General features: G+C 42.4%; 1 protein-coding gene across 1 annotated transcript in view; it reads right to left on the reverse strand.

The window, feature by feature from the left end:
- The window catches only part of LOC141582797 (lanC-like protein 3), a 100,123-nt gene extending 79,928 nt beyond the window's left edge, over nt 1-20,195 (reverse strand). The window contains exon 1 of the mRNA XM_074391833.1: nt 15,572-20,195. Within this exon, the coding sequence (XP_074247934.1) occupies nt 15,572-16,144 (573 nt within the window). The 5' untranslated portion in view covers nt 16,145-20,195. The remainder of the gene's footprint in view (nt 1-15,571) is intronic.
- Nucleotides 20,196-22,084: the final 1,889 nt, after the last annotated feature.

A 22,084-nucleotide genomic window follows, 5' to 3' on the forward strand; every position in this document is an offset into this window, starting at 1 on the left:
ACCATGGAATACTATGTAGCCATTTAAAAGGATGAATTCCTGTCCTTTGCAGAGACATGGATGAATCTGAAAACCATCATTCTCAGCATACTGACACAAGAACAGAAAACCAAATACCACATGTTCTCACTCATAGGTGAGAACACATGGACATGCGGAGGGGAACATCACACACTGGGGCCAGTCAGGAGGTGAGGCACTAGGGTAGGGATAGCAGGGGTGGGGCCTGGGGGAAGGACAGCATTAGGAGAAATACCTAATGTAGATGACGGGGTGATGGATGCAGGAAACCACCATGGTACATGTATACTTATGTAACAAACCTGCGTGTTCTGCACATGTGCCCCAGAACTTAAAGTATAATAAAAGAAAATAAAAAGAAATCTGAACACATCTATTGCTAATTAGTCACTGGAGATAAGCATCAGTATGAAGGAAAGCTGCCCCACAAGTATGGCACAGGTAAAGAAAGATAAAGTGAATTGGGTCAAGATGCTTTACTGATGGTGAAGTCCTTTCAATAATCTCTCAAACCACACCTGAAACATTCTCATTCCATGGAGTGAACACAGGAGTTAGGATGTTGATGAACATAACAATTGGGTATATTAAACTTCATCTTTTAGACATCAATTCAACTCAAAATAATTGTTTTTAAGGGCTTCCTTTCAACTAACCATGAAAGTGTGTTGGCAGATGTTTGGTTTGTATTTTAAATGAAAAAGAAGTCATGTGTCATGTTAGCTATTATAATACAACCCTCTCATCCTGTTCTAAGTATCATTTTTAATGACACTGGAAATACAGTTTTTGCATCACTGGACTCTATGAACTGCATGAAACAAAGGAGATAGCAGGTGCTTTTAAAAAAATTTTTTTAATAAAAAACATTGCTTTTTTTCATAATTTTTCTCTTTGTTCTCTTTTAATTGGGACTGACTACTAGACAGAAGCTGTATTTCTTTAATTTTTATTATCAGTCTGATTGGTTGAACTTTCAGGGATGCTAATTCAACTGAATATTCTAATTTTTGCACTGAATTATTTTTATTTCTGCTATTATATTTCTTAATTTTCAAGAGTTTTCTGTTCTCTCAATATTCCTTTCAATATATCCTGCTTTCATTTAAGACATGTGATTACTTTCCTCTCTGACAATACTAATTATAGATTTGGGCATTTATGACATTTTCTTATTCAGTAATATCTGTTTCCTCCAAGATTGGTTTTCCTATTTGTATATTTTGTTACCATCGCTGCCTTTTAAATCAGACACGTTCTTCAAATGTCTTTGTAATGACAGTTCCTACTTAACAGTTTCATCCTAAAAAGCTCACTGGCAACTCTGGGTATGGGAAAGGACTAGCCACTTGGCAGGCTTTAGCAGAGGATGATGAGACAATGTGACTTGACTGCATTTACACTGGGATGGAGTACTTCTCCAAATGTCAGTATCTGTGGTTCTTTTTTCTTGAATGTATCTGACAACCACATATCCTCCTTCAACCTACTGCCTGTTGGAGACAGTGGCTGCCAATGCTCTGGATGTGGATTTGAGGAAGAGGGTAACTAAATGTGGGTGTGGGAGGGAGGCATCCACAATTCAGCATGTAAACGTTCATGTCATTCTCCTTTCAGTGAAGTACCACATCTCTGCCCTTGACTGCATAGGCCTCAAAGCTGAGTTTCTCTAATTCAATCTGTCAAAAAAGTGAATCTTAAGGATTCTACACTAAGGTGTGGAGGGCCCAGGTGGAGGAACTGCAGGTTTCCCTACCAAACCCTCTCAGATGCTTCTTCATCAGTTATTTGAATCCATCCCCATATGTCCATATGCTTTGCTTCTAACAACTCTCACCTGCAGCCTTCTTTAGAGTCCTACATTTGGGCTACAAGGGCAACTTCAGCAGCATGCCAAGAGAGTTAGTAGTACCTGAAAATTTACATGCTCCCCACCACCAGCTAGAGCACTACTGATACAAGAGTGTACCTCTAGAGTGTAATTTACAGTCCAGAGTTTCCCTACAAGATGAAACAAAGGCTGGAATTTAGCCTAAGATCACATTCTTCGTTTCCTTCCATTATCGGCTTCCTGCTTTCCCCATTCTCCTACTGGTTTCTCCTTGGAACACTTCCTTAATAAACAAGTCACTATGAATCCATATCTCAGGGTCAACTTTTGAGAAATCTGGCCTAAGACCATCATCTGGTTGCTCAGATTTGGCAAAGTATCTGGGAGTCTAAACACTGTTTATCAAACTTGCAACTACTTCTGTTTTCTTACCTGACCCACACGCCCCCCCCACCACCACCAGAGACACCTGAAACCTCCAATTCCTGAACCTTTCTAGTGTTCAGGAAGCTGAGACTCTCAGGCTTCTGGAAGATTGTGGAAAATGTAGAGCACCTTCCTGTATTGTCATTTTTAAAAGAAACTTTACAAACTATTTTGCATTTGATAAGAGTTGAGTTGAGGCTATTCTTCCAAACATCTTGGGGTACAAGCCCAAGATCCTCTTGGAAGTGTGTACTTTAGTGAAAAAAAAAAAAAAAGCAGAGGGCTTACCTGACTTAAATCTATAGAAAATGAGAAGTTATATAGTGAGACAAACTTGGTTCTCCAACTTTACTAGCTGTGGGATGATAGGCAAGTTATTAAATCTAAGTCACAATTTTCTCACCTGTAAAACGAACAAAATATGCTTATCATAGTGCCTGTCATGTATTAAGTCTTATTTTTTATTTTCTGGTGGTGACAAATTTATGATACTGCCACCATATGCCCTCACCTAATTCTCACATGTTTGGCTAAGGTTAAGGGTATAGTCTAAGAAATTCATTCTCGACATGCATTCCCCAGACCAGCAGGAGCAGCATCACTGGGAACTTGTTAAAAGTGAAAATTCTCAGGCCCATCTCCAGAAACTTAGTGAGTAGAACCCAGTTGTGTGTGTTTTAACAAGCCCTCAAAGGATTCTAATGAATGTGCAGGTGTAAGAAACACTTGTGTCAGAAAAAATCAATAACAGACCCACATGGAGACAGATTAAAGCCAAGACTTAGAACCCAGTTGGTGTGATACTGAAGATCATAAGCAGAGCTAATCAACAGACATGATACCCTGACCCCCGATTAGGGATAGGAGAAAGTCAAAATTATAGCTTTATTATTAGAGTAGTGTAGTTAATATCGATAGCATTATGTGACAAATGAATATGCATAGGAGCTAGGAATGAAAGAGTGAGTGCAGATTTAAGTTTGTAAGACTGAGGGAGTCTGTATGACATAGCTTTCAAATTCTAATAAAAAAGTGCATTAATGCAAGAAAAAAAGTTATGAGCTCAGAAGCTGAAGAAACATTTGAAAGAATCCTTAACTGTATTAATCATTTTCTGAAACAAGCTACTAAATGTACATGATCTGGAACATTTGCTGAGGAAAACTCAGTTGAGGTTGTTACTTTGACAGTGTCACTACTGAAATTCCTCTGAAATTCTGAATCAGTGCTATGTAAGCAAATTATCTCTAGAAACAAAGAAGAGAACTTAAGAGCAAAAAATATCTCATTGAATCCACCACTGAGAATATGGGGATGGGAGTGGAGAACAGAGCAAGAAGCAAGTATTCCAGCATCAACTACATAGTAATTTGCAGTATCTTCAAGCCAATCAGGTGATTTACTCCAGGGAGCACAAATCAGAGAGACAGGAAAGCCAATTCTTAAAAGACTGAAAATCCTACAGTTTTAAAAAGGGAAAGCCTCTTCCCTGGAGGAAGTGCCGAGTAATTCACACAAGTTCTTGTTTTAGGGGTGATGCCCAGCCACTCAATTTACTTTGACATATAATCTGCCTGAGCAGCTCAGCTTAATCTCCTGCATGGCAGAGCAGAGGATACTTCCCTCCAGCCCTTTAAGGCCTCTGTGTGAAAATCGCAAAGGTTTGCTGTTGCCGTCAGGGACATAGCAGTTCTGAATGCCACCACAGGAAATATTAGACAGACTGGCTGAACATCCAAAAGAATACATATGCTATTTAATCAATGCAGAGTGTTTTAGCACCCCATGCTAAAGCACACCAATACTCAGAAGAATCAATATCCAGAACACTGGCAGCCACTGTCTCCACCAAGCAGTAGGTTGAAGGAGTGTTTACAGTTGTCAGACAGATTCAAGAAAAAAGAATCACAGATACTGATATTTGGAGAAGTACTCCATCCCAGTGTAAATGCACTTACACTGTCTCATCACCCTATGCTGAAGCCCACCAATACTCAAAATCATGGCTGACATAGGGAATTCTTAGTCTATGCCTGGGAGCATCCTCTGCCAAGCACATTACCAAACATTCTTAGTGACCCGTCATAGCACGCCTATGAGGTTGGTGCTGCTTGAATTGCATTTTGTTGAAGAAATTAAGCCTCAGAAATGCTAAGTAACTTCCTTAAAGTCAACCAGATATTGCAGTGCAGTCAGACAATCCCAAGGCTACATAAATCTGAAAAAGCTGTTCTTAAATATCATGTTTTAATGTCTTCTTCATTTAGAGTCCAGACTATTTCAACAATTGCAATTTGTAATAAATGTGCAATTCTCTTTGCCTCACAAGGAAAAAAAAAACATTTCAAAAAGCAAGATTATGTTATTGAAATATGCATGAGGACAATACATCTTTTCTGGTTGGACATTGGATCTCTTTGGCCTTGGTTAGCTGTAAAGTCTATTAGAAATGTGATTCCTTCCTAAAGTCATTGTGTGAGTGGAGATTCAGCTGGTTCCAACATGCTTACTTTGAGATTGGTAATCCTTTTGTTGCCATAGACACCAGATTTCAACACACCATTGAGCACAGGGAATCCATTTCACACAAAGCAATGTAGCCAGCAGATGAGCACAGTAACAGCTAACTGTACATAATGCCATGAACAATATTTGTTTTGCCACCTCTCATTTAGATGATATTCTCACCAATGAAGTCTGTCAGACTTTGTCTCTCATCTGAGAAACAGCTTCTTTATGACCCAGATAGCAATACTCATACTTTAATGGGCCAAAGTCATTCATTTCTCTGGTTTGTTGAATGGTGAAAGCTATTCAGAAAGGAAGATCTAATCTTACACAAAACACTCCTTTATTCAGCTTGCAAAGGAAACATCCAATACTTATTGAAAATTCAGTTTGTTCAAGTGGCTAGCACCCCAAGTATAATGGATCTGTTAACTTGGTAGGTTTCCCTAGTAACTAAAACCATAAAGAAAATAATCAGGAAGATATCATTGATGAATGCATGTGTATTTTATACACACAAGCATGTGTGTGTGTGTGTGTGTGTGTGTGTGTGTAATGAGAACTTGTATTTTTATGAGACAAACCAAACAATCAAGACATTGTACTTGACTGGTGGTCAGAGATGAACTTGCAAAGGTGAATCATGAAGAGAAACACTTGGACACATCATGAACTGTTGGACCAGTTTACCAAGAGACCATCACCATGTGGTTGAAACTACAGGACCTCCCTGTCACTTGGAGGAAATCCATTGTATATTGTGTTATAGCCAATCACATGACAAACATCATTTTCTAAATTAACCAGCAATAGTGTAATAGCAAAGAAGTTAGTAAGAAATTAATATAATCTATCATTTTCACATTCAAAGGCCAATACATTTAATAAAATTCCATTAAAACAATCTCCTTATAGAACACTGGGAGTACAATTATTGGTAAAATAAATAATTAAGTTCATTTAAAATAATTTTTTTTTTTTTTTTTTTTGAGACGGAGTTTCGCTCTTGTTACCCAGGCTGGAGTGCAATGGCGCGATCTCGGCTCACCGCAACCTCCGCCTCCTGGGTTCAAGCAATTCTCCTACCCCAGCCTCCTGAGTAGCTGGGATTACAGGCACGCACCACCATGCCCAGCTAATTTTTTTGTATTTTTAGTAGAGACGGGGTTTCACCATGTTGACCAGGATGGTCTCGATCTCTCGACCTTGTGATCCACCCGCCTCGGCCTCCCAAAGTGCTGGGATTACAGGCTTGAGCCACCGCGCCCGGCCTTAAAATAATTTTTACTGCATTTATTTTTCCATTTGCTGTGTAACAAAAAAATTATGAATTATGTTCTCTTTCAATATAATAAAAATAAGTTTGGGTTTTAGTGGAATGTATATTAACGGATGAAAAGATAGAAATAAAGTATATCTAAAGCTTTCTGGATGATTTGGAGTAGGTCTGTTAATTCATTGTGATTAGAAAATAAAGAAAATGTCTGATCATTTTTAATTTAAATTAATTTAGAGTCGGAAGAGAAACTATGTGATACAGGTAAAATCAATTGAATCACTCTAAAACGGGCATGGCATCATGACTATCAGGCTCATGTTTTCTGTTTGGGAATGATAAAGTGTCTCTTGAATTATCATGCAGTAATTTAAAACCCCTGGGATGTGATTTGTTTGGGCATTTAAAGGAATTCTAAAATCTTGCTGTATTCAGTGAAAAATTACATCTATTAAGAAATCCATGTATTTGCTCATTCATTCAATAGATGTCAGCAGATTCCTTAAACCTACAAGGAGATGCACCAGGAAGTGACTCCTTCCTTCAGTATAACCTACAAACGAGAGCTGGTATTCTTGCACCTGTGGAAGAAGTCATCCTCAGTACAAGAAAAAATGATTAAAATCATGAAGTTTGTGGGAACAGTTAAATTTTTCGACAGTCAACCCATAAAATTGAGGGAAAAAATGTAATTGGGAGTCTCGTGTTGGAGTCTGCTCCATCAACCAGCAAGAGAAGCATCACCTGAAGCTCAGTAGAGATGCAGAATCTTGGGCCACACTCCAGACCCACTGAGCTAAAAGCTAATTTTTAACAAGATCTCTGGGGTTTGTATACACATTAAAATATGAGGATTACCAATTGAAATCACAGATTTGGCAACCAGCCTGGGGAAAATGGAAGCCCATCTGTGCCACTGGCTAGCTGTGTGATCTGGAACAAGTTTGTCAACCTCCCTGTGCCTCAGTTTCCCTGCTGGATATGAAGGAGATAATAATGGTGCCTACGTTATAAGGTTGTTGATGGTATTAAGTGACATACATGTAGAATCTCAAGAAGTCAAACTCATAGAAGGTGAGAGTAGAATGGTAGTTTCCAGAAGCTGGAGTGGGTGGGAGGAGATGGGCAGGGAAAGGAGAAAAGTCGGTAAAAGAGTACAAAGTTTCAGTTACACAGGAGGAATAAGTCCTGATGATCTTCTGCAAAGCAAGATGACTATAGTTAATAATAATGTATTATATACTTCAAAGTTGCTAAAAGTGGAGTTTTAATGTTCTTACCACAGAGAAATGATAAGTATGTCAGGTGATAAATATGTTAATTAGCCTGATTTGCTCATTCCACAATGTACACATGTATCAAAACATCACATTGTACCCCATAAATATATACAATTGTCAATTAAAAATAAAAATAAAATTTTAACCAACAAAATTACACTTAGGTACATTTTGAAAAGTGATATAATACATGAAAAACGCCTACAACAGTGTGTGGAAATAAGTGATCAATCATTGTTAATTGGTATACATCATTTTAGCACTGGGTTCTGGGTCATGGATAACAAATGGTCTAAGCTGTGGCCTGTAGAAGTGCCCACTTTCTGGTGGATCTGTAATAAGGCAATTAGAAATTGGACCCAGACTACAAAAATCCAGCTTGCCCAACTCTGCTGTTGTTTCAAGTGAAACTTCAGGGTTTACTTAGGCAGTATGCAACACACACCTACCTGAAAAATGGGGACTGCTCAAATCCAAAGACTGGATGAAATCCTACACATGCATTTTATTTGGAAAAAGTTGAAAGGAACAATAAGGAGACTCAGTTTCTACCTTGGAAACCTCCATCTTAATTTTCTACTAGCCAGTCTGGCATATATTTAAAAAGTTTCATGAAACCCAGTGAGAACACAGGCACTCCCAAATGCTGGTGGAGGGAATAGAAATTGATGGAACATTTTTGGAGAGCAATTTGATAATCTATCAAGTAAAAAACATATGTAAAGTTTGACCCAGCACTCGTGTGTTAAAAATTTATCTTAGATACTTGCAAAAGTAGGCAAAAATACCAGTATAGAAAGGCATATATATGGGTATATACACACATATATATTACATGTATACATTACATACATATATATGCATTTTACAGCAGTCCTCCTTTATCCAAGGTTTTGCTTTCCGTGGTTTCAGTCACCAGCAGACATCCAGAGTCCAAAAATACTACATAAAAAATTCCATAAACAATTAATAAGTTTTAAATGTCATACCATTCTGAGTAGTGTGATAAAATTTTGGGACATCCTGCTCCTTCCCACCTGGGATGTGAATCATCCCTTTTTCCAGCATATCCACGCTGTAAACTACCTGCCCCTTGGTTGCTGGGAGGAGGTCTTGATGTGTGTGTGATGGAGTATATGTCGTTTGCTGGGAGGGGATGGCAAGGAACACCGAGCCATTCCCAGGCAGGAAACTGCTAGAATAAACAAGCAGTATGTACTGGTCATGCACTAATTAAATCAGTTCCCAAAACACAGGATATTTGACCTTGTCCTCATTGCTGACTCTCGAAGAGTGTTTTTTAGCTTATTTCTATCTTAGTGGTCAGCAGGCACTGTCTGCCTGCTTAGTCTAACTCTATCCTATGAAGAAACACTGAGTACCTGCTTATTAAAAATAATCACTTGTTCACAAAGAATAAATATGTGGGTCAGAGTCTGCTCTGGGCGGTCAGCTGGGAAATGCTGGCAGATCCCTGATGGTCCCACTGTGATCCCAGTTTTGCACTCGATCTTTGTTTGTTTCTTAATTCCTTCCGCACCACCTGGGTTGGGCTCTCTATGACCAAGCTGGTCTCAGCACTTGGTCACTTAGTAGGTATCTCTAGGCGTCTCAGGTATCAGACAGAAAAAGCAGTATATATAGCATTTGGTACTATACATGGTTTCAGGCATCCACTGGGGGTCTTGGAACATATGCCTGGCAGACACGGGATGACAACTGTATATGTATATGCATGTATATTATTTATGGCATTATTTATTTGTGATAGCAGAAAAAAAAGAGAAAAAACTTGAGTCAACTTAAATGTCCATAAATAAGGGTTAGAGCATATCCATTAAATGGAACCAGTATGAAGAATGTCACATCTCTCTATACAATATGCAAAGATGTACAATGTACATTAAGCAAGAAAGCAAGCGGTATATGTATAGTTTGATAATTTGTATAAATGGATAAAATATAGGTTTTTACAGAATAGACTTCCAGAAAACAAAATGTTAACTTTTAAGACAAATTTTAAATAAACAATTTAAAGACCCATCTTGTTTTAGATTTTTGATGACAGATAATTTTTAAGAAAAAAAAGGAAAACTACAGGTGCTACCATAAAATATAGCTATAGGTTTAAACTTTACTAGTTTAAATCTCAATTAATAGTTAATATCTTAGGTTATATTTAATTGGCAGCTAGCTGACAGCAAAAACAAGATACCTTACAGGTGTCAGGACACATGGAGGTGACCTGGAAAAGGGAAGAGAAACACTAAACGGAGGAAAAGCGAAGTGATAAAGGAGGTCACATGACAGACCTTGCCAAGGGACACCAAAAGGCAGATGCTTTGGTAACCACCCAAAGGCCATTTCCTTCTCCTTTTCTTCTTGTCAGTACCTGTGTACCAATTTTAACCAATAGAGGTTAAAAGTAAAAACACTAGCCTTCCCAGCCTCCCTGAAACTAGAACTGGCTAATGACCAAGTGCTGGGCAATGAGTCAGAAGGGAAATTCTTCTAGGATACAATGTTCTACATGACTTTAGAAAAACTTGTAGCGGGAAAAAGCCTCAGACCTTCCCTCACTACTTCAGTTAGGGGAACAGGATGCTTGGAATGACAGAAGCCATTTGACAACACTGAAAGGTGAAACAGCTCAAACACTGACAACAGCAGAGAAAACGGATGGAAAGAGCTTGGAATTGGATAACTCTCCTGAGTTGCTGAAACAATCCTGGAGTGGCCTAGTTTTCCACTCCTTGCTAAGTGAGGTAATAAACATTCTCATTATATAGATCACTTTTTATTGGACATTTTGTTATTTACAGCAAAAAAGCATTGCCTCTTACACAGCTGCCAACCACCTGCCTTAGAAATGAGCCAAGGACCCAATTAACAACTTTGCAATAATTTGCCGTTGTTGTTTTCAAATCACAGCAGCAAGATATAATTCTGATACTCAGAATTACCTTATGTTTTCTGTTAGTAGTAGGGAAAAGGGCTACCATTGATTCCATTAAGCAGCTACCATGTGCCAAGCACTGTGCTAGGTATGTTACCTAGGACTGGTCATCACAGCAACTTCTAAACCAGTCTCCTTTGGCTGGGGAAATAAAATCACATCTATATATTTCCCATGTTACTTAAACAATTTAGCATTTTGTTACAAATGTAAACCACAAACCACTAGTTGTACTTGTGACTTTGTCACCTATAGAAATCACAGAGACATGCATACCACACTTGCAGCTGTGGAAGATATTTCCAAATAGCATTGGCTCTCATCACCGTTTCAAAAGCTTTATATTAAACCTGCTGTAAACTCTTATGTAATGTGTTAATAAAAGAGCAAATACGCTACTGCATGACACATTTTTAAAATGTTTTGGTAACAGGATTGCAATATAATCGACTTCCTTTGTCATTCTGTGTGTTTTATTTTGTGCATTTAAAAATATTATTCTAAGAAGAGGTCCCGTAGGTTTCACCAGACTGACAAGGTGTCCCTGGCACAAAAGGGGTTTAGACCTCACACAACCAGTCCTAGTCATTATCATTGTTAATAGCATCAATCCTCTCAGGATCAATACAGAAAACCAGGACGATCTTTCTAAAAGCTAAGTCAGATCAAGATATTTCCTCCTTTAAACATGAAACAAATGCAGACTCCTAGTTTTGACTAACTTGGCCCTCCAGGATCTGATTTTACCCTGCTCATGTCTCCTTCCACGATTTCAAACTCCTCTATCCCCTGCTCTCTGCTCCAGGCATGCTAGCCTCCTTCCATTTCTTTGAAATGTCCCAGCCATTTCCTACCTTAGGGGCTCTTGCCCTCTGCCTGGAATGCCTGTTTGTAAAGCAGCCACTCGGTTCCCATGCTCTAGACATAAGCTAGGACATTGCCTCCACAGAGAAGCCTTCCTACCAAACAGCAGCCCTCCCCTTTCCCACCTGTGCTCAGTTCCTGATTACACCCTTAAGAGCACTTATCTAAAAGGACTGACGTTATGTTTTTTGTTCACCAACAGACTTATATGTTTTTGTTCACTACTGAACTGCAGCATCTAGTGAGTTACCTCACACCACGTAGAAACCTGACATTCACTGAATGGATGAATGAAAAGCAGAATAAGTCAGTGAGGAAGCTCTTACTAATCAATTTACAGGTGAGGAAATTGAGGCTCGGCCATGTTAAAATATTTTTCCAAGATCACTCAGTGGCAGAGTTATTATTTTAACTGAGATCTTAGGTCTCCCCCTAATCCCTCCGTCATTGTCCGCTACATTTCCACCAGTCGGAGGAAAGCCCAATGGACCCAATATAAGTTTTTACGGCAGGATTTCTTGAGACCTCAGCTCCCCGTCGCTCAAGGATATCCGCCTAAGCACTCCTCAGAGCTATTTCAGGTAGACCAAGTTAAATAAAAATACATTGCCTGGAGAGAGGGATTCTCTGTCCCTTGCTACATACACATACATCTTTTTCTGATATCTGAACCTTGTAAACGTAAATACAAACAACAAAAGCAAATAAAAGGGAAAAAAAATCCAGAAAAGGGTAAACTAAGAAAGAAAGAAATTAGATAATACCCAGGGGAAACATCTACACATAAAAATAGATCTGAGAAGGTATTGTATGCTAGCTTATATGGACCACGATTCTAGCCATACACTCCCTAGTAGCCAACACAAAGTGAGAAACAGAATCAGTTCCACACCATACTCTGAAGAGTTTTGAAATTCAATCCTCAGGAGTCGCGCAACTCTTTCTGTCTCTACATTCTGAAAGCAATTCCTCTTGTGGATCTTTAGAGTGAAAGGTAGGATATAGTAGTCAGCACTCTAAACTACAGACCTTTTAAACAAACATATCATCAAGCTTACAGAGCGGTGCCTTATAGGATGCCTTAATAGAGGTCGCAGTTATAATGCCAAAACCTATCCACCATTGTATCGCCCTGCTATTCAAAGCATGCTCTATAGACCGGCAACATCAGTGTCACCAAGGAACTTGTAAGAAATGCAGCTCTACAAGATCTGCAGGTGATTCCTATGCACATGAAAGTTTAAGAAGCACTGCTTTATTGGTTGAGCTTAAGCCAAGGAAAAAAAAACTGTAAGAAACTATCATTCATTCATTCATTCATCCATCCATCCATCCATTTAACAAAATATTTACTAAAACTTTGGCAGGAGGAAACGATTTCTTTAAACTTGACACCAAAACCACCCCCATGAGGAAAATGCTGATAAATGGGACACCACTAAAATTGAGCGATATTTGCAAACACACACAGATCTGGGTATCTAAAAATATGTGGGGCAGTCTTGGCAAGGAACATCAATGAAACCAAAAATGTTAACCCTAATGGAGCTTACAGTCTAATCGGCGAAGACATAAATAAACAATTTAAGTAAAACGAATCAGGCAAGGGGGTAAGTTAAGGGTGGGGTTGCAATTTTAAATAGGGTAGTCAGAAAAGGCCTCATTTGAGGAAGTAAAGACCTCACGAGGCCAGGCACAGTGGTTCATGACTGTCATCCCAGCCCTTTAGGAGGCTGAGGCGGGCAGATCACTTGAGCCCAGGAGTTCCAGAACAACCTAGGCAACATGGCGAAACTCTGCCTCTCAAAAAAATGCAAAACAAGTTGCCGGGTGTAGTGGCGCATGCCTGTGGTGTCACCTACTTGGGAGGCAGAGGTAGGAGGATCACCTAAGCCCAGGAGGTCGAGGCTACAGTCAGCCATGGTTGCACCACTGCACTCCAGCCTGGGTGACAGAGTGAGATCAGGTCTCAAGAAAAAAAAAAAAAAAAAAAAAAACCCTCTACCGGGTCAGACATCTAGCTACAGATATCTAGGGGGAATGTTCCAAGTAGAAAGAACTGTCAGAACATACACCCTGAGGCAGGAAAGTAACTAAAACAGTAAGATGGACAGTGTGGTTGAAGAAGAGTGAGCAAGAAGTAGAGCAGGTGTGTAGGAGGCTAGATCATGTGGAGCCTTCTCGGCTAATTTTGAGAATCATAACTTTAGCTGTGAGATGACGAGCCACTGGAGGAAAAGGAATAGGGAGCCATTGCAGTATGTTGAGCAGGGAAATAACATAATGAGAAGTGTCTTTTGAAATACTGGTTTCTTAGAGGTGGATGGAATGGCTTGAGTGGGAAATTCTAGCTCCAAGTATATTGCACCAATCCCAATATATGGTGATTCAGTCCTTCAAATCTGTTATCAGGTGGCAAAGATGTGCCAAGTAAGGTGGGGAGGATCTAAATTAGAGTGATAACTGAGGGAACTGCCAGAGGAATGTGAATACAATGACGTCGGAGGGGGAAAGAAACCCAGGACATACTGACAAGTTATTTATAGAAAAATGATACAAATTTGCAATTCGATTTAATCAAGGTTTATGGATCACCTACTGAGGGCAAAGCCCTGTGCTGGCTAGGACTTGCCGGGTGGGCATGGAGTCTAAAACTTGTGCTTTCCCCTCAAAGGGCTTCCAGCCTGGCGTGCTCAGCCCCTGCACCATGCCTTTCAAGCCAGAAAGTCTTGAATTGCCACAGCTGCAGCTGGCACTGGAACTAACTGGTTTGCTCAGGTTAAGAGCTGGTGGTGGTTGTTTTTTTGTTATCCTTGAAGCTTGTTCCATCTCCTGGGAGCAGGGGATGGGTCCCTGTCCCTCAACTCGGCTAGTACAAAAAAATAGGCCTGGTTTGGCAGGAGGGCAGAAGGGAGGTCTTAATAAATGTCTTTGTGGATCAGTGTTGCGGACTGGCCCAAACCACCAGTTTTGGGGCAGAGAGTCCTTCTGGTCTGCTTCCACCTGTGTGACCTGGTGGTCAGGCACCCTTCCGGCTCCATTCTAGAGAAAAGGCCTGAAGGCATGGAAAGGGGAAGAGGCAAGATTAAGGAAAGCAATTGGGGGGGAAAAAAATTTTTTTTTTTTTAAATCCCCTGCTGCCAGACTATACAAGGTGAGGGAAGCAGATGCAAATACAATGCAAACGATATGTAAATATCTCTGTGGCCTTCTGAAAGGTTTTCTACAACTGGAGGGGCATTTGAAAAACTGCTGTCAGTTAACAGTGACTCAGAAGCAGAGCGAACTATTTCAAGACAACTCCGTGACACAGACCTTCGCGGCCCAGCTCACAGGTGCACATTGTTTCGTAATCTTTTTTCCCACTTGAAGCAGCCTCACCTGCTATAAATAATAATAATTTAAAAACCCCGTCTGCCTCTGCAAAGGTTATCGAGGTTAATTACTCGCTTCAAACACTCCATATACCTTTAATTTTTCTTCAAACGCCTTTCTCACCTAAATAAAGCCAAGTTAAAAGTGTCCCTTCCTGCCTAGAACAATACTTGGCTCCAGGGGATTATGAAGGAAAGAGCCTCTCTCTCATTTCTAGTTACTATGATTCCCTCAGAGTTTTCTTCTTTTTCCTACTCCACAGGAACTGGCATGTTGTCTTCTAATAACCACATGCTGATTTCAAAGTGAGTCCAGCAGAAACTCTGATGTGAAAACCAATTCTCTTCTAGGAGTCGCTGTCAAGTTACTCATCAAGAAAAGCTGCCCGGTCGAGAAAGCTGTGGTCTTGCCCATCCTAAGCAAATATTCTTAAGTGAAATAACGGACATGCCACCACAATGGGGTCCGTTTTCGTCTACATTTATGTACTTTTAAAGGGGACACTCCTACCAGATATGCATGAGTAGGAGCCATGGGTTGAACTGAATAGTAAGCAAGACGGCAAACACATCAGCCACACGGCTGAGCAGTTATTCTCGGTGACAGACCCAGGGCTCCAGAAGCAACTTACCTGCACATCGGCCCCCAAAAGTGCCCTGACTTCCTGGCCCTGTAACATTCGAGGGTGCCTCAGCTTTCGACAGCAGAGTCCCAGGAAAGGAAATGCGTTCCATTTCTGAGGTTTTCACCTTACTCGAAAGGGCCACACTGCCATCCCCCAGAAAGCTGACAGGCATCTGCACAAAAGCAGCGGCAAAGTGCAGAGACGCCGAATCTCGACAAACAGGAGAGAAGACGGACAGACGCAGGAGACAGACCTCGCGGGACTCAAGAAATACACGCGAGCGCCCGAGGAAGAGGAACAAAGAGCAGGAGGGCAACCCGGCGCAGTGCGGCTGCAGCCAGGGAGTCCCGGGGAGGGAGGCCGCCGGGCAGGCGGCGAGCGCCCTCCCGCGGCCGGGGTCACCGCTTACCTCCTGGGCGAGTTTCTGCTTGAGCACCAGCGCGGCACACAGGTAGCCCGCGCGGCCGACGAACAGCTCGTCGGAGCCGCACTCCAGGAAGGAGACGGGCGCGCAGACGGCGCACAGAGCCCGGAACTTGCCCAGCGGCTGCACGTAGTCGGACCGGCCCAGGGCGTGGTACACGAGCGTGGCCACGGCGTACACGCCCGCGCCCCCGAGCAGGAAGGCAGCGCGGGTGTCGGCGTCCGGCTCGCCCCACTCCTCGGCGCGGGCGCACGCGTCGATGAGGCGCTTAGCCGAGCGCAGGTAGCGCTCCCGGGCGGCGGCGAAGAGCGGGCTCTGCGAGACGTGGTAGAGCATGTAGGCTACCCCGGCCACGCCGCCGTACAGCCCCCCCTGGCAGCCGCTAGCCCCGGCCGTCGCGCCTCGGGCCTCGCCGCCGCCCCCGAGAGGGGGAAGCTCCTGCAGGATGCGCTCGATGGTGGCGGTGACCAAGGGCGCCACCGCCTCCTCACACTGGCCCGCCAGCAGGCTGCCCTGGTAGTCATCGAAGCGATTGGCGAAGCAGCGCTTGGAGTCCATGCTGCCGCCCGTGGCCCTAGAGCTAGTGCGGCGCTAAGGGCCGCTGGAGGTCGCGCCCTGCGCCCGGCACACCACCTCCGGCTCTCCGAGGCGCTCACTCGGATGCCGGTGTCTGCGGCGGGGACGGAGCGAGAGGGGCGAGACGGGAGGTGACGAGAGGAGGCGGCCGAGGAGCGGCTGGATGGCCAAGTGCGGCGCCCGGCTGCCGCGAGGCTCCCGAGCGGCCCGGGCGACCGCGGGAGATGCGTGCAGTGCGCCCCCCTCTCGGAGGCCGCGCCCTCGCCGAACCCGGCCCCTCCTGCGCCGCCGCAGCTCGGCTGCCTCTCCAAGGGACCGAGGCGATCTCTGGCAGGACCCACGCGGGGCCCGCGCCACTCCTCCCGCTCCGCCCCCGGCTCCTCCCCTCCTGGCGGAAGGCCGGGGACGTGCGGGACACTGATCTGGAACGCCGAGACTCAGCAGACACACACCTGGCGGCGGAGGCGACGATCTCCAGTCCCTTGGAAGCTCACAGTGCGGTCCTTGGCTTAGAAAATCACATAAGCTTGTGAAAACCACAGCATCTCCGGCTTTGCTCCAGACCTATTGAATGCAAATCTGAGTATTTAGCAAGGTCCCCAGGTGATTCGCATGCACATTAAAGTTTGATGAGCCACAGAACTAGGCTTGAGGACCAGGAAAAACCTGGGCGCCTTCTTTGAAGTTTGTATTGCATCTTGGTCGCTTCGGAGTTCTCATTATGAACGCTTCAATCCCAAAAGCTGGGGCATTTGAGCACCTCGTGTTGAATGCATTGAACATGTGAAATACCCCATACGGAAACGTTTTTCCTAGCTTTGGTTTTGGGATCGTTTTCTTAGAGTATACAGGAGTAAAATCTCAAAGAAACACACCAGGTTAAGGCGAGGAAGGGGCAGTCCCCTCCTGCCGTGCGTGCATTGTAAAAGCTCAATACCTATCTTGGAGTCATTAACTACTTGATATTAGCATAAACGCTCTGTGAGAATTTAATTAGGCTTTTCTTTCTTTCTTTTTTCTTTTTTGAGACAGAGTTTCGCTCTTGTTACCCAGGCTGGAGTGCAATGGCGCGATCTCGGCTCACCGCAACCTCTGCCTCCTGGGCTCAGGCAATTCTCCTGCCTCAGCCTCCTGAGTAGCTGGGATTACAGGCACGCGCCACCATGCCCAGCTAATTTTTTGTATTTTTAGTAGAGACGGGGTTTCGCCATGTTGCCCAGGACGGTCTCGATCTCTTGACCTTGTGATCCGCCCGCCTCGGCCTCCCAAAGTGCTGGGATTACAGGCTTGAGCCACCGCGCCCGGCCTTTTTGTATTTTTAGTAGAGACGGGGTTTCGCCATGTTGCCCAGGATGGTCTCGATCTCTTGACCTGGTGATCCACCCGCCTCGGCCTCCCAAAGTGCTGGGATTATAGGCGTGAGCCACCGCGCCTGGCTAATTAGGCTTTTTATCTCCTCCTTGCTTCCCTTCTTTCCCAGGTTTGTTCTCTTCTGCTTTTGTCCCACGGGCATTATGAAGGGTCTCCTGTGTGTCCTGAAACCTGGAAATAGATGGATGAACAAGACAGACATGGTCCCAGACCTCTGGGACCTTCCAATTCAGCAGGAAAAACAGAAAACGAACAATTACGCATGCTAGTGGCCTTTCTTATACTCAGCTGTTTGAAATCATTCTGCCTTTCCCCAACTGTTGACTCTTGAAGACTACAGACTTGGTCACGTCTCCCGGGAGTATTTGCATTTTGATAGGGACTGAGCAAGACACAAAAGAGTCAGTGGCTCATAGAACACTTTCTGATTCTTTGTGGGGAGAGTAACTATTTCACTTACTTGAAAGGCCAGTTTGGAGGCATTTTTTTTTTCTTTTCCTTAGAAGTGTTAAATGTCACCATGATTGGGAAGCAGATATTAAATTCCCTGCCCCTCCATCCTTACTTTATGTAGTCTGGGAAAGAACCTTAGTTTGCCAGCACGACGGCCAAGACTGACACATCCACATAGTTCAAGGACAGTATGGACATCATCCCCCTTGGATCCTGCCAAAGCAGGTTTATTTTTAATAATAATAATAATAATACAAAAAAGTCCACTTTAGGCAGGGAGCTTGATATGTTGAAGGAAGGAAAGGCATTAAAGAAGCAACAGGAATGTTGAGTTTCTTCTCGAGATGTCCTTCCTTATCCCTCGACCATGACAGGCATTAGCGGTGACTTTTGCCCCCTCAGAGAAGGAAACATAAAAGCCTTTACTGGCAGAAATGAAGCCTTATTCCACTTCATTCCTCCACACTTCATCACCTTGTCATGAATCTAGAGGCAACTTTATTAATTCTGACTCTGATGATTCTTCCAAACACTCCAGCCTGGAGGCAGCACCAGCAACAACAACAGGGATCTGCTAACTGGCTTCAAAATAGAACTGTATGTAAACACGTCTCCAGGAAAAAGAGCTCTTCTGCTTTTTCCCTAATTGTGTCATCTATTGCCCCAAAATGCTGTATAACAAGCAATCACAAAATCTTATAGCAGATGACAGTAAGTTTAATGTTCCTGCATCTGGGATCTTGACGGGGCTCATTCAGGTATCTGGAGGTGGGTTGGGTCTGGCTTGGGGAGAGTGAGGTGACTGGGCTCTGACTCGTGTCTCTCGTCTTTTAGCTGCCCAACCCCAGCAAGCTTGCCTGCCAATGGTAGAGGGGCTAAAGCAAAAGCAGAGGCGTGCAAGACTTCTGAGGGTACAGGCTCAGGACACACACTCTTGTCTGCCTTAGTCTACTGGCAAATCACATGAGGAAATATAGGGTGTTTTTGTTGAACATCAAAGTTGTATGACAAAGGGTATGGATACAGGGTTGGGTGAAGCATTAGGGTCCTTCGAAGCCCCACCTCCAATAGTCCTATACTTAATTGCATGCAGTGTAATATATTTTAATATCATTACTCCACTAGTATATACTCTCCATGAGGGTAGGGCTTTTTCTTGCATTTATTGACTGATAAATAAGAGCCTAGGATAGTCTCTGACTATTCTACTACTACTACTACTGCCACCACTACTATATGTAGTAGATATTTACTTAAAGTTAATGAAATAATAAGTGAATTACCATGAGAAAATTAAGGTGCCCTGAAGTGTATATACATTACAGAGTGAGGCCTTTTGTGAAACCTTAACCTGACTTGTTTAAACTCCTCCTATATTCTTGGATCCTTTTGCTCTTGTGAGCAGAAGAATGTAAACATTTTGCAGATTCTGCTCTTATTTTGTCTGTCTCTCTACCAGATACGATGACCTCTAGACCTTACCTTGAATTCAGGGCCTTCACACCTTCTACTTTTGCTAACTCACCCTGTCTGGCAGCTTATATTTTTCAAATATGACTGCAACAGTATCTCCTATGCCACATGTTCCTCTACAATCAATGTGACCCTGACATTCCTCTCATCAGGAGGCAGGTACAGGTAACCTCTTCTTATTTCTGGGTGGGCTTATATCTCATTTGTAACCAATAGAATGTGATGGAAATAACACTGTGTGACATCCGAGGCTAAATTATAACAAGTAATGCAGCTTCCATCTTAAATGTTGCAGCACTCATATTTGGAGCCTTGGGCTGCCTTGTAAGAATCTGACTGCCCTGCAGCTGCCTTATTGGGAGGAAGCCCAGACAGCATGAAGTGGCCACTTGGAAGTGCTTGGATTGACAGCTCCGGTACAGCACCGACTGACAGCTATGTGAGTAAACCACTTTGGATATATCCAGCCCAGTCAATCCTTCAGAAAACCAACATCCTGTAACATTCCAGAATTCCTGACCCAAAAAATTATAAACAAAATCATAGTTGTTATAAGCCTCTAATTTTAGGATAATTTGTTATGTAGCAAGGTTACTGGAATTTCCTGCTAGCTTCCTACAATCCAATGCTATGGAAGTCCCCTCTAATCAACAGTCTACACTCAACAGGGTAATGAGCATTTAGGAAGATAAATATTTTAGAGAAGTCTGGAATCCACAGATGTATGCAGGGACCCAAAAAAGTTGTGTTCCAAAATAACAGTTCTAGTTGGATTCTTTAGAAGTAGTGATGACCCCACAAAAAATATGCAGTCTATACAAAATCTTGCTAAGGCCATTTATTTTACCCTTATCTGCAAGATTTGTCCTGATAGTCACAGAATTTCTCGCAGCATTTGCTGACAGGCAGCTCCCAACACATGTTCCTGTGATCTTGCTGAATTGCTCAGTTCCAAGTTCTTCTTCAGTATATCTTTATTATGCAGATTATGCAAAACTCTGGATGGAAGAGAGTATTAGTGGGTTCATCAAGGAAATCAAGTAAAAATTATGCAAAACTATCCAGAAAAGAAAGCATTAAAATCAGGGTTTCTCTTATGCAAATTGTCGCTATCTATGGTGAATATGGAGAAAAAAATCAGTAACTGTATAACTGTCAAACCTTACCAATTAAGTTTTCATACATTTTATGGGAAAATGCATCTTAGAAATGCTTTCAAAAAGTTTTCCAATGCTTTGCTCAGAGGGTGCATCCTAGAAATGCTTGAGATAGCTGAATGGTGCTTTGTTCATTCCTTATAGCATGTTCTCTGTGGAGACTCATCCCTATTTTATTAGATTAACAACATAATTGGAAACATTTCCCTGGTTCTGCTCTTCCCTTTGCAATTTTCTCTCCTTGGAATACTCTTCAAAAAGTTTCCTCATGGCTTGCCTCTTCACTTCTCTCTCAATGAGGTTTTCTCCAACTTATTTGTTTAAAGTTACTACCATGACGCCAATCCTTAGTATCTAACAACTATATATTTTACTTATTTATTTTGTTTCCCATCTATTTCTCTCCACCAAAATTTAATCCGCATAAGAACAGGAATTTTTGTCTGTGTCATTTCCTCTCGTATCCTCAGCATCTAGATCTATGCCTGACACATGATATGTGCTCAGTAGATATTTATCGATGTTTGTGATGCTCTTCACGATGTCAAAATTTTCTATCCATCCATGGCTGAGCTTTGCTGTCTGCCTTCCTGATCAGTTGCTTGATGATACTCCTCTGCCATAAGCAGCCATAAAAACGTGCATTCGAAAATGGGACTTGATGCACTTTATTGTCTTTTTCCCCCTCTACTTCCAGTTTTATCAATTTAGAGCACTTTGTTAGCCATTATAGGCTAAGCATGATCTCCAATACACATGTAATCCCAGAAGTCAAAGCCACCTGAAATAAGCAAGCAAAGTGGCACTCTCCACTCCCCCTCAAGGAGGGGCAGCCCAGTTTGATTGAGTCACAATGGCCCAGAATGAGCAACAGTGCACACCCTAGCTTACTGGATATGAGGAAAGTGTATGTCACTTATACCCTTGGGTATTACAATGTGTACGTACGGATGAGTGACTTGAATGAACTATGATAAAACGTCACTGTATGGGACACTGCTAAAACAGGTATTCCTCTGTTGTAAACTAACGAATCTCTGTAAGGTACATTAAATTGGCAAGTGGGGATGTAGGTGTTCTTTAGGTAGAGTAGGTTGCTTAACTGGAAACACTTAACAGCCTCCTACATGTGGTCATTTCTAAGGTTACCACCAGCATTCAGAAAGGCAGGAGGAAAAGAGTGATTATAAATTATTTGGTGTTACAGTTCAATGTCTATTACATAACCTAATCATAGCGTAGTGTTGATAATCCATTAACATGTCTGCTTTTTGTCTTTTGGTACACTAACAGTTTTCACTTGTACATTCACAGTACTTCTTACTGTAAGTAGTTCCGATGTCAAAAATATAAGGTAGAAGTAATTGTTGTATACAATTTTAGACACTTGCAAGAGGTGGTAGTGAAAAGAGCAGATATGTTCCAAATAATTCATATTGATTATGACTCTGGCATGGCCATGGTCGCA

The sequence above is a fragment of the Saimiri boliviensis genome, chromosome X (assembly GCF_048565385.1).
Source record: "Saimiri boliviensis isolate mSaiBol1 chromosome X, mSaiBol1.pri, whole genome shotgun sequence".
NCBI classification, from domain to species: Eukaryota; Metazoa; Chordata; class Mammalia; order Primates; family Cebidae; genus Saimiri; species Saimiri boliviensis.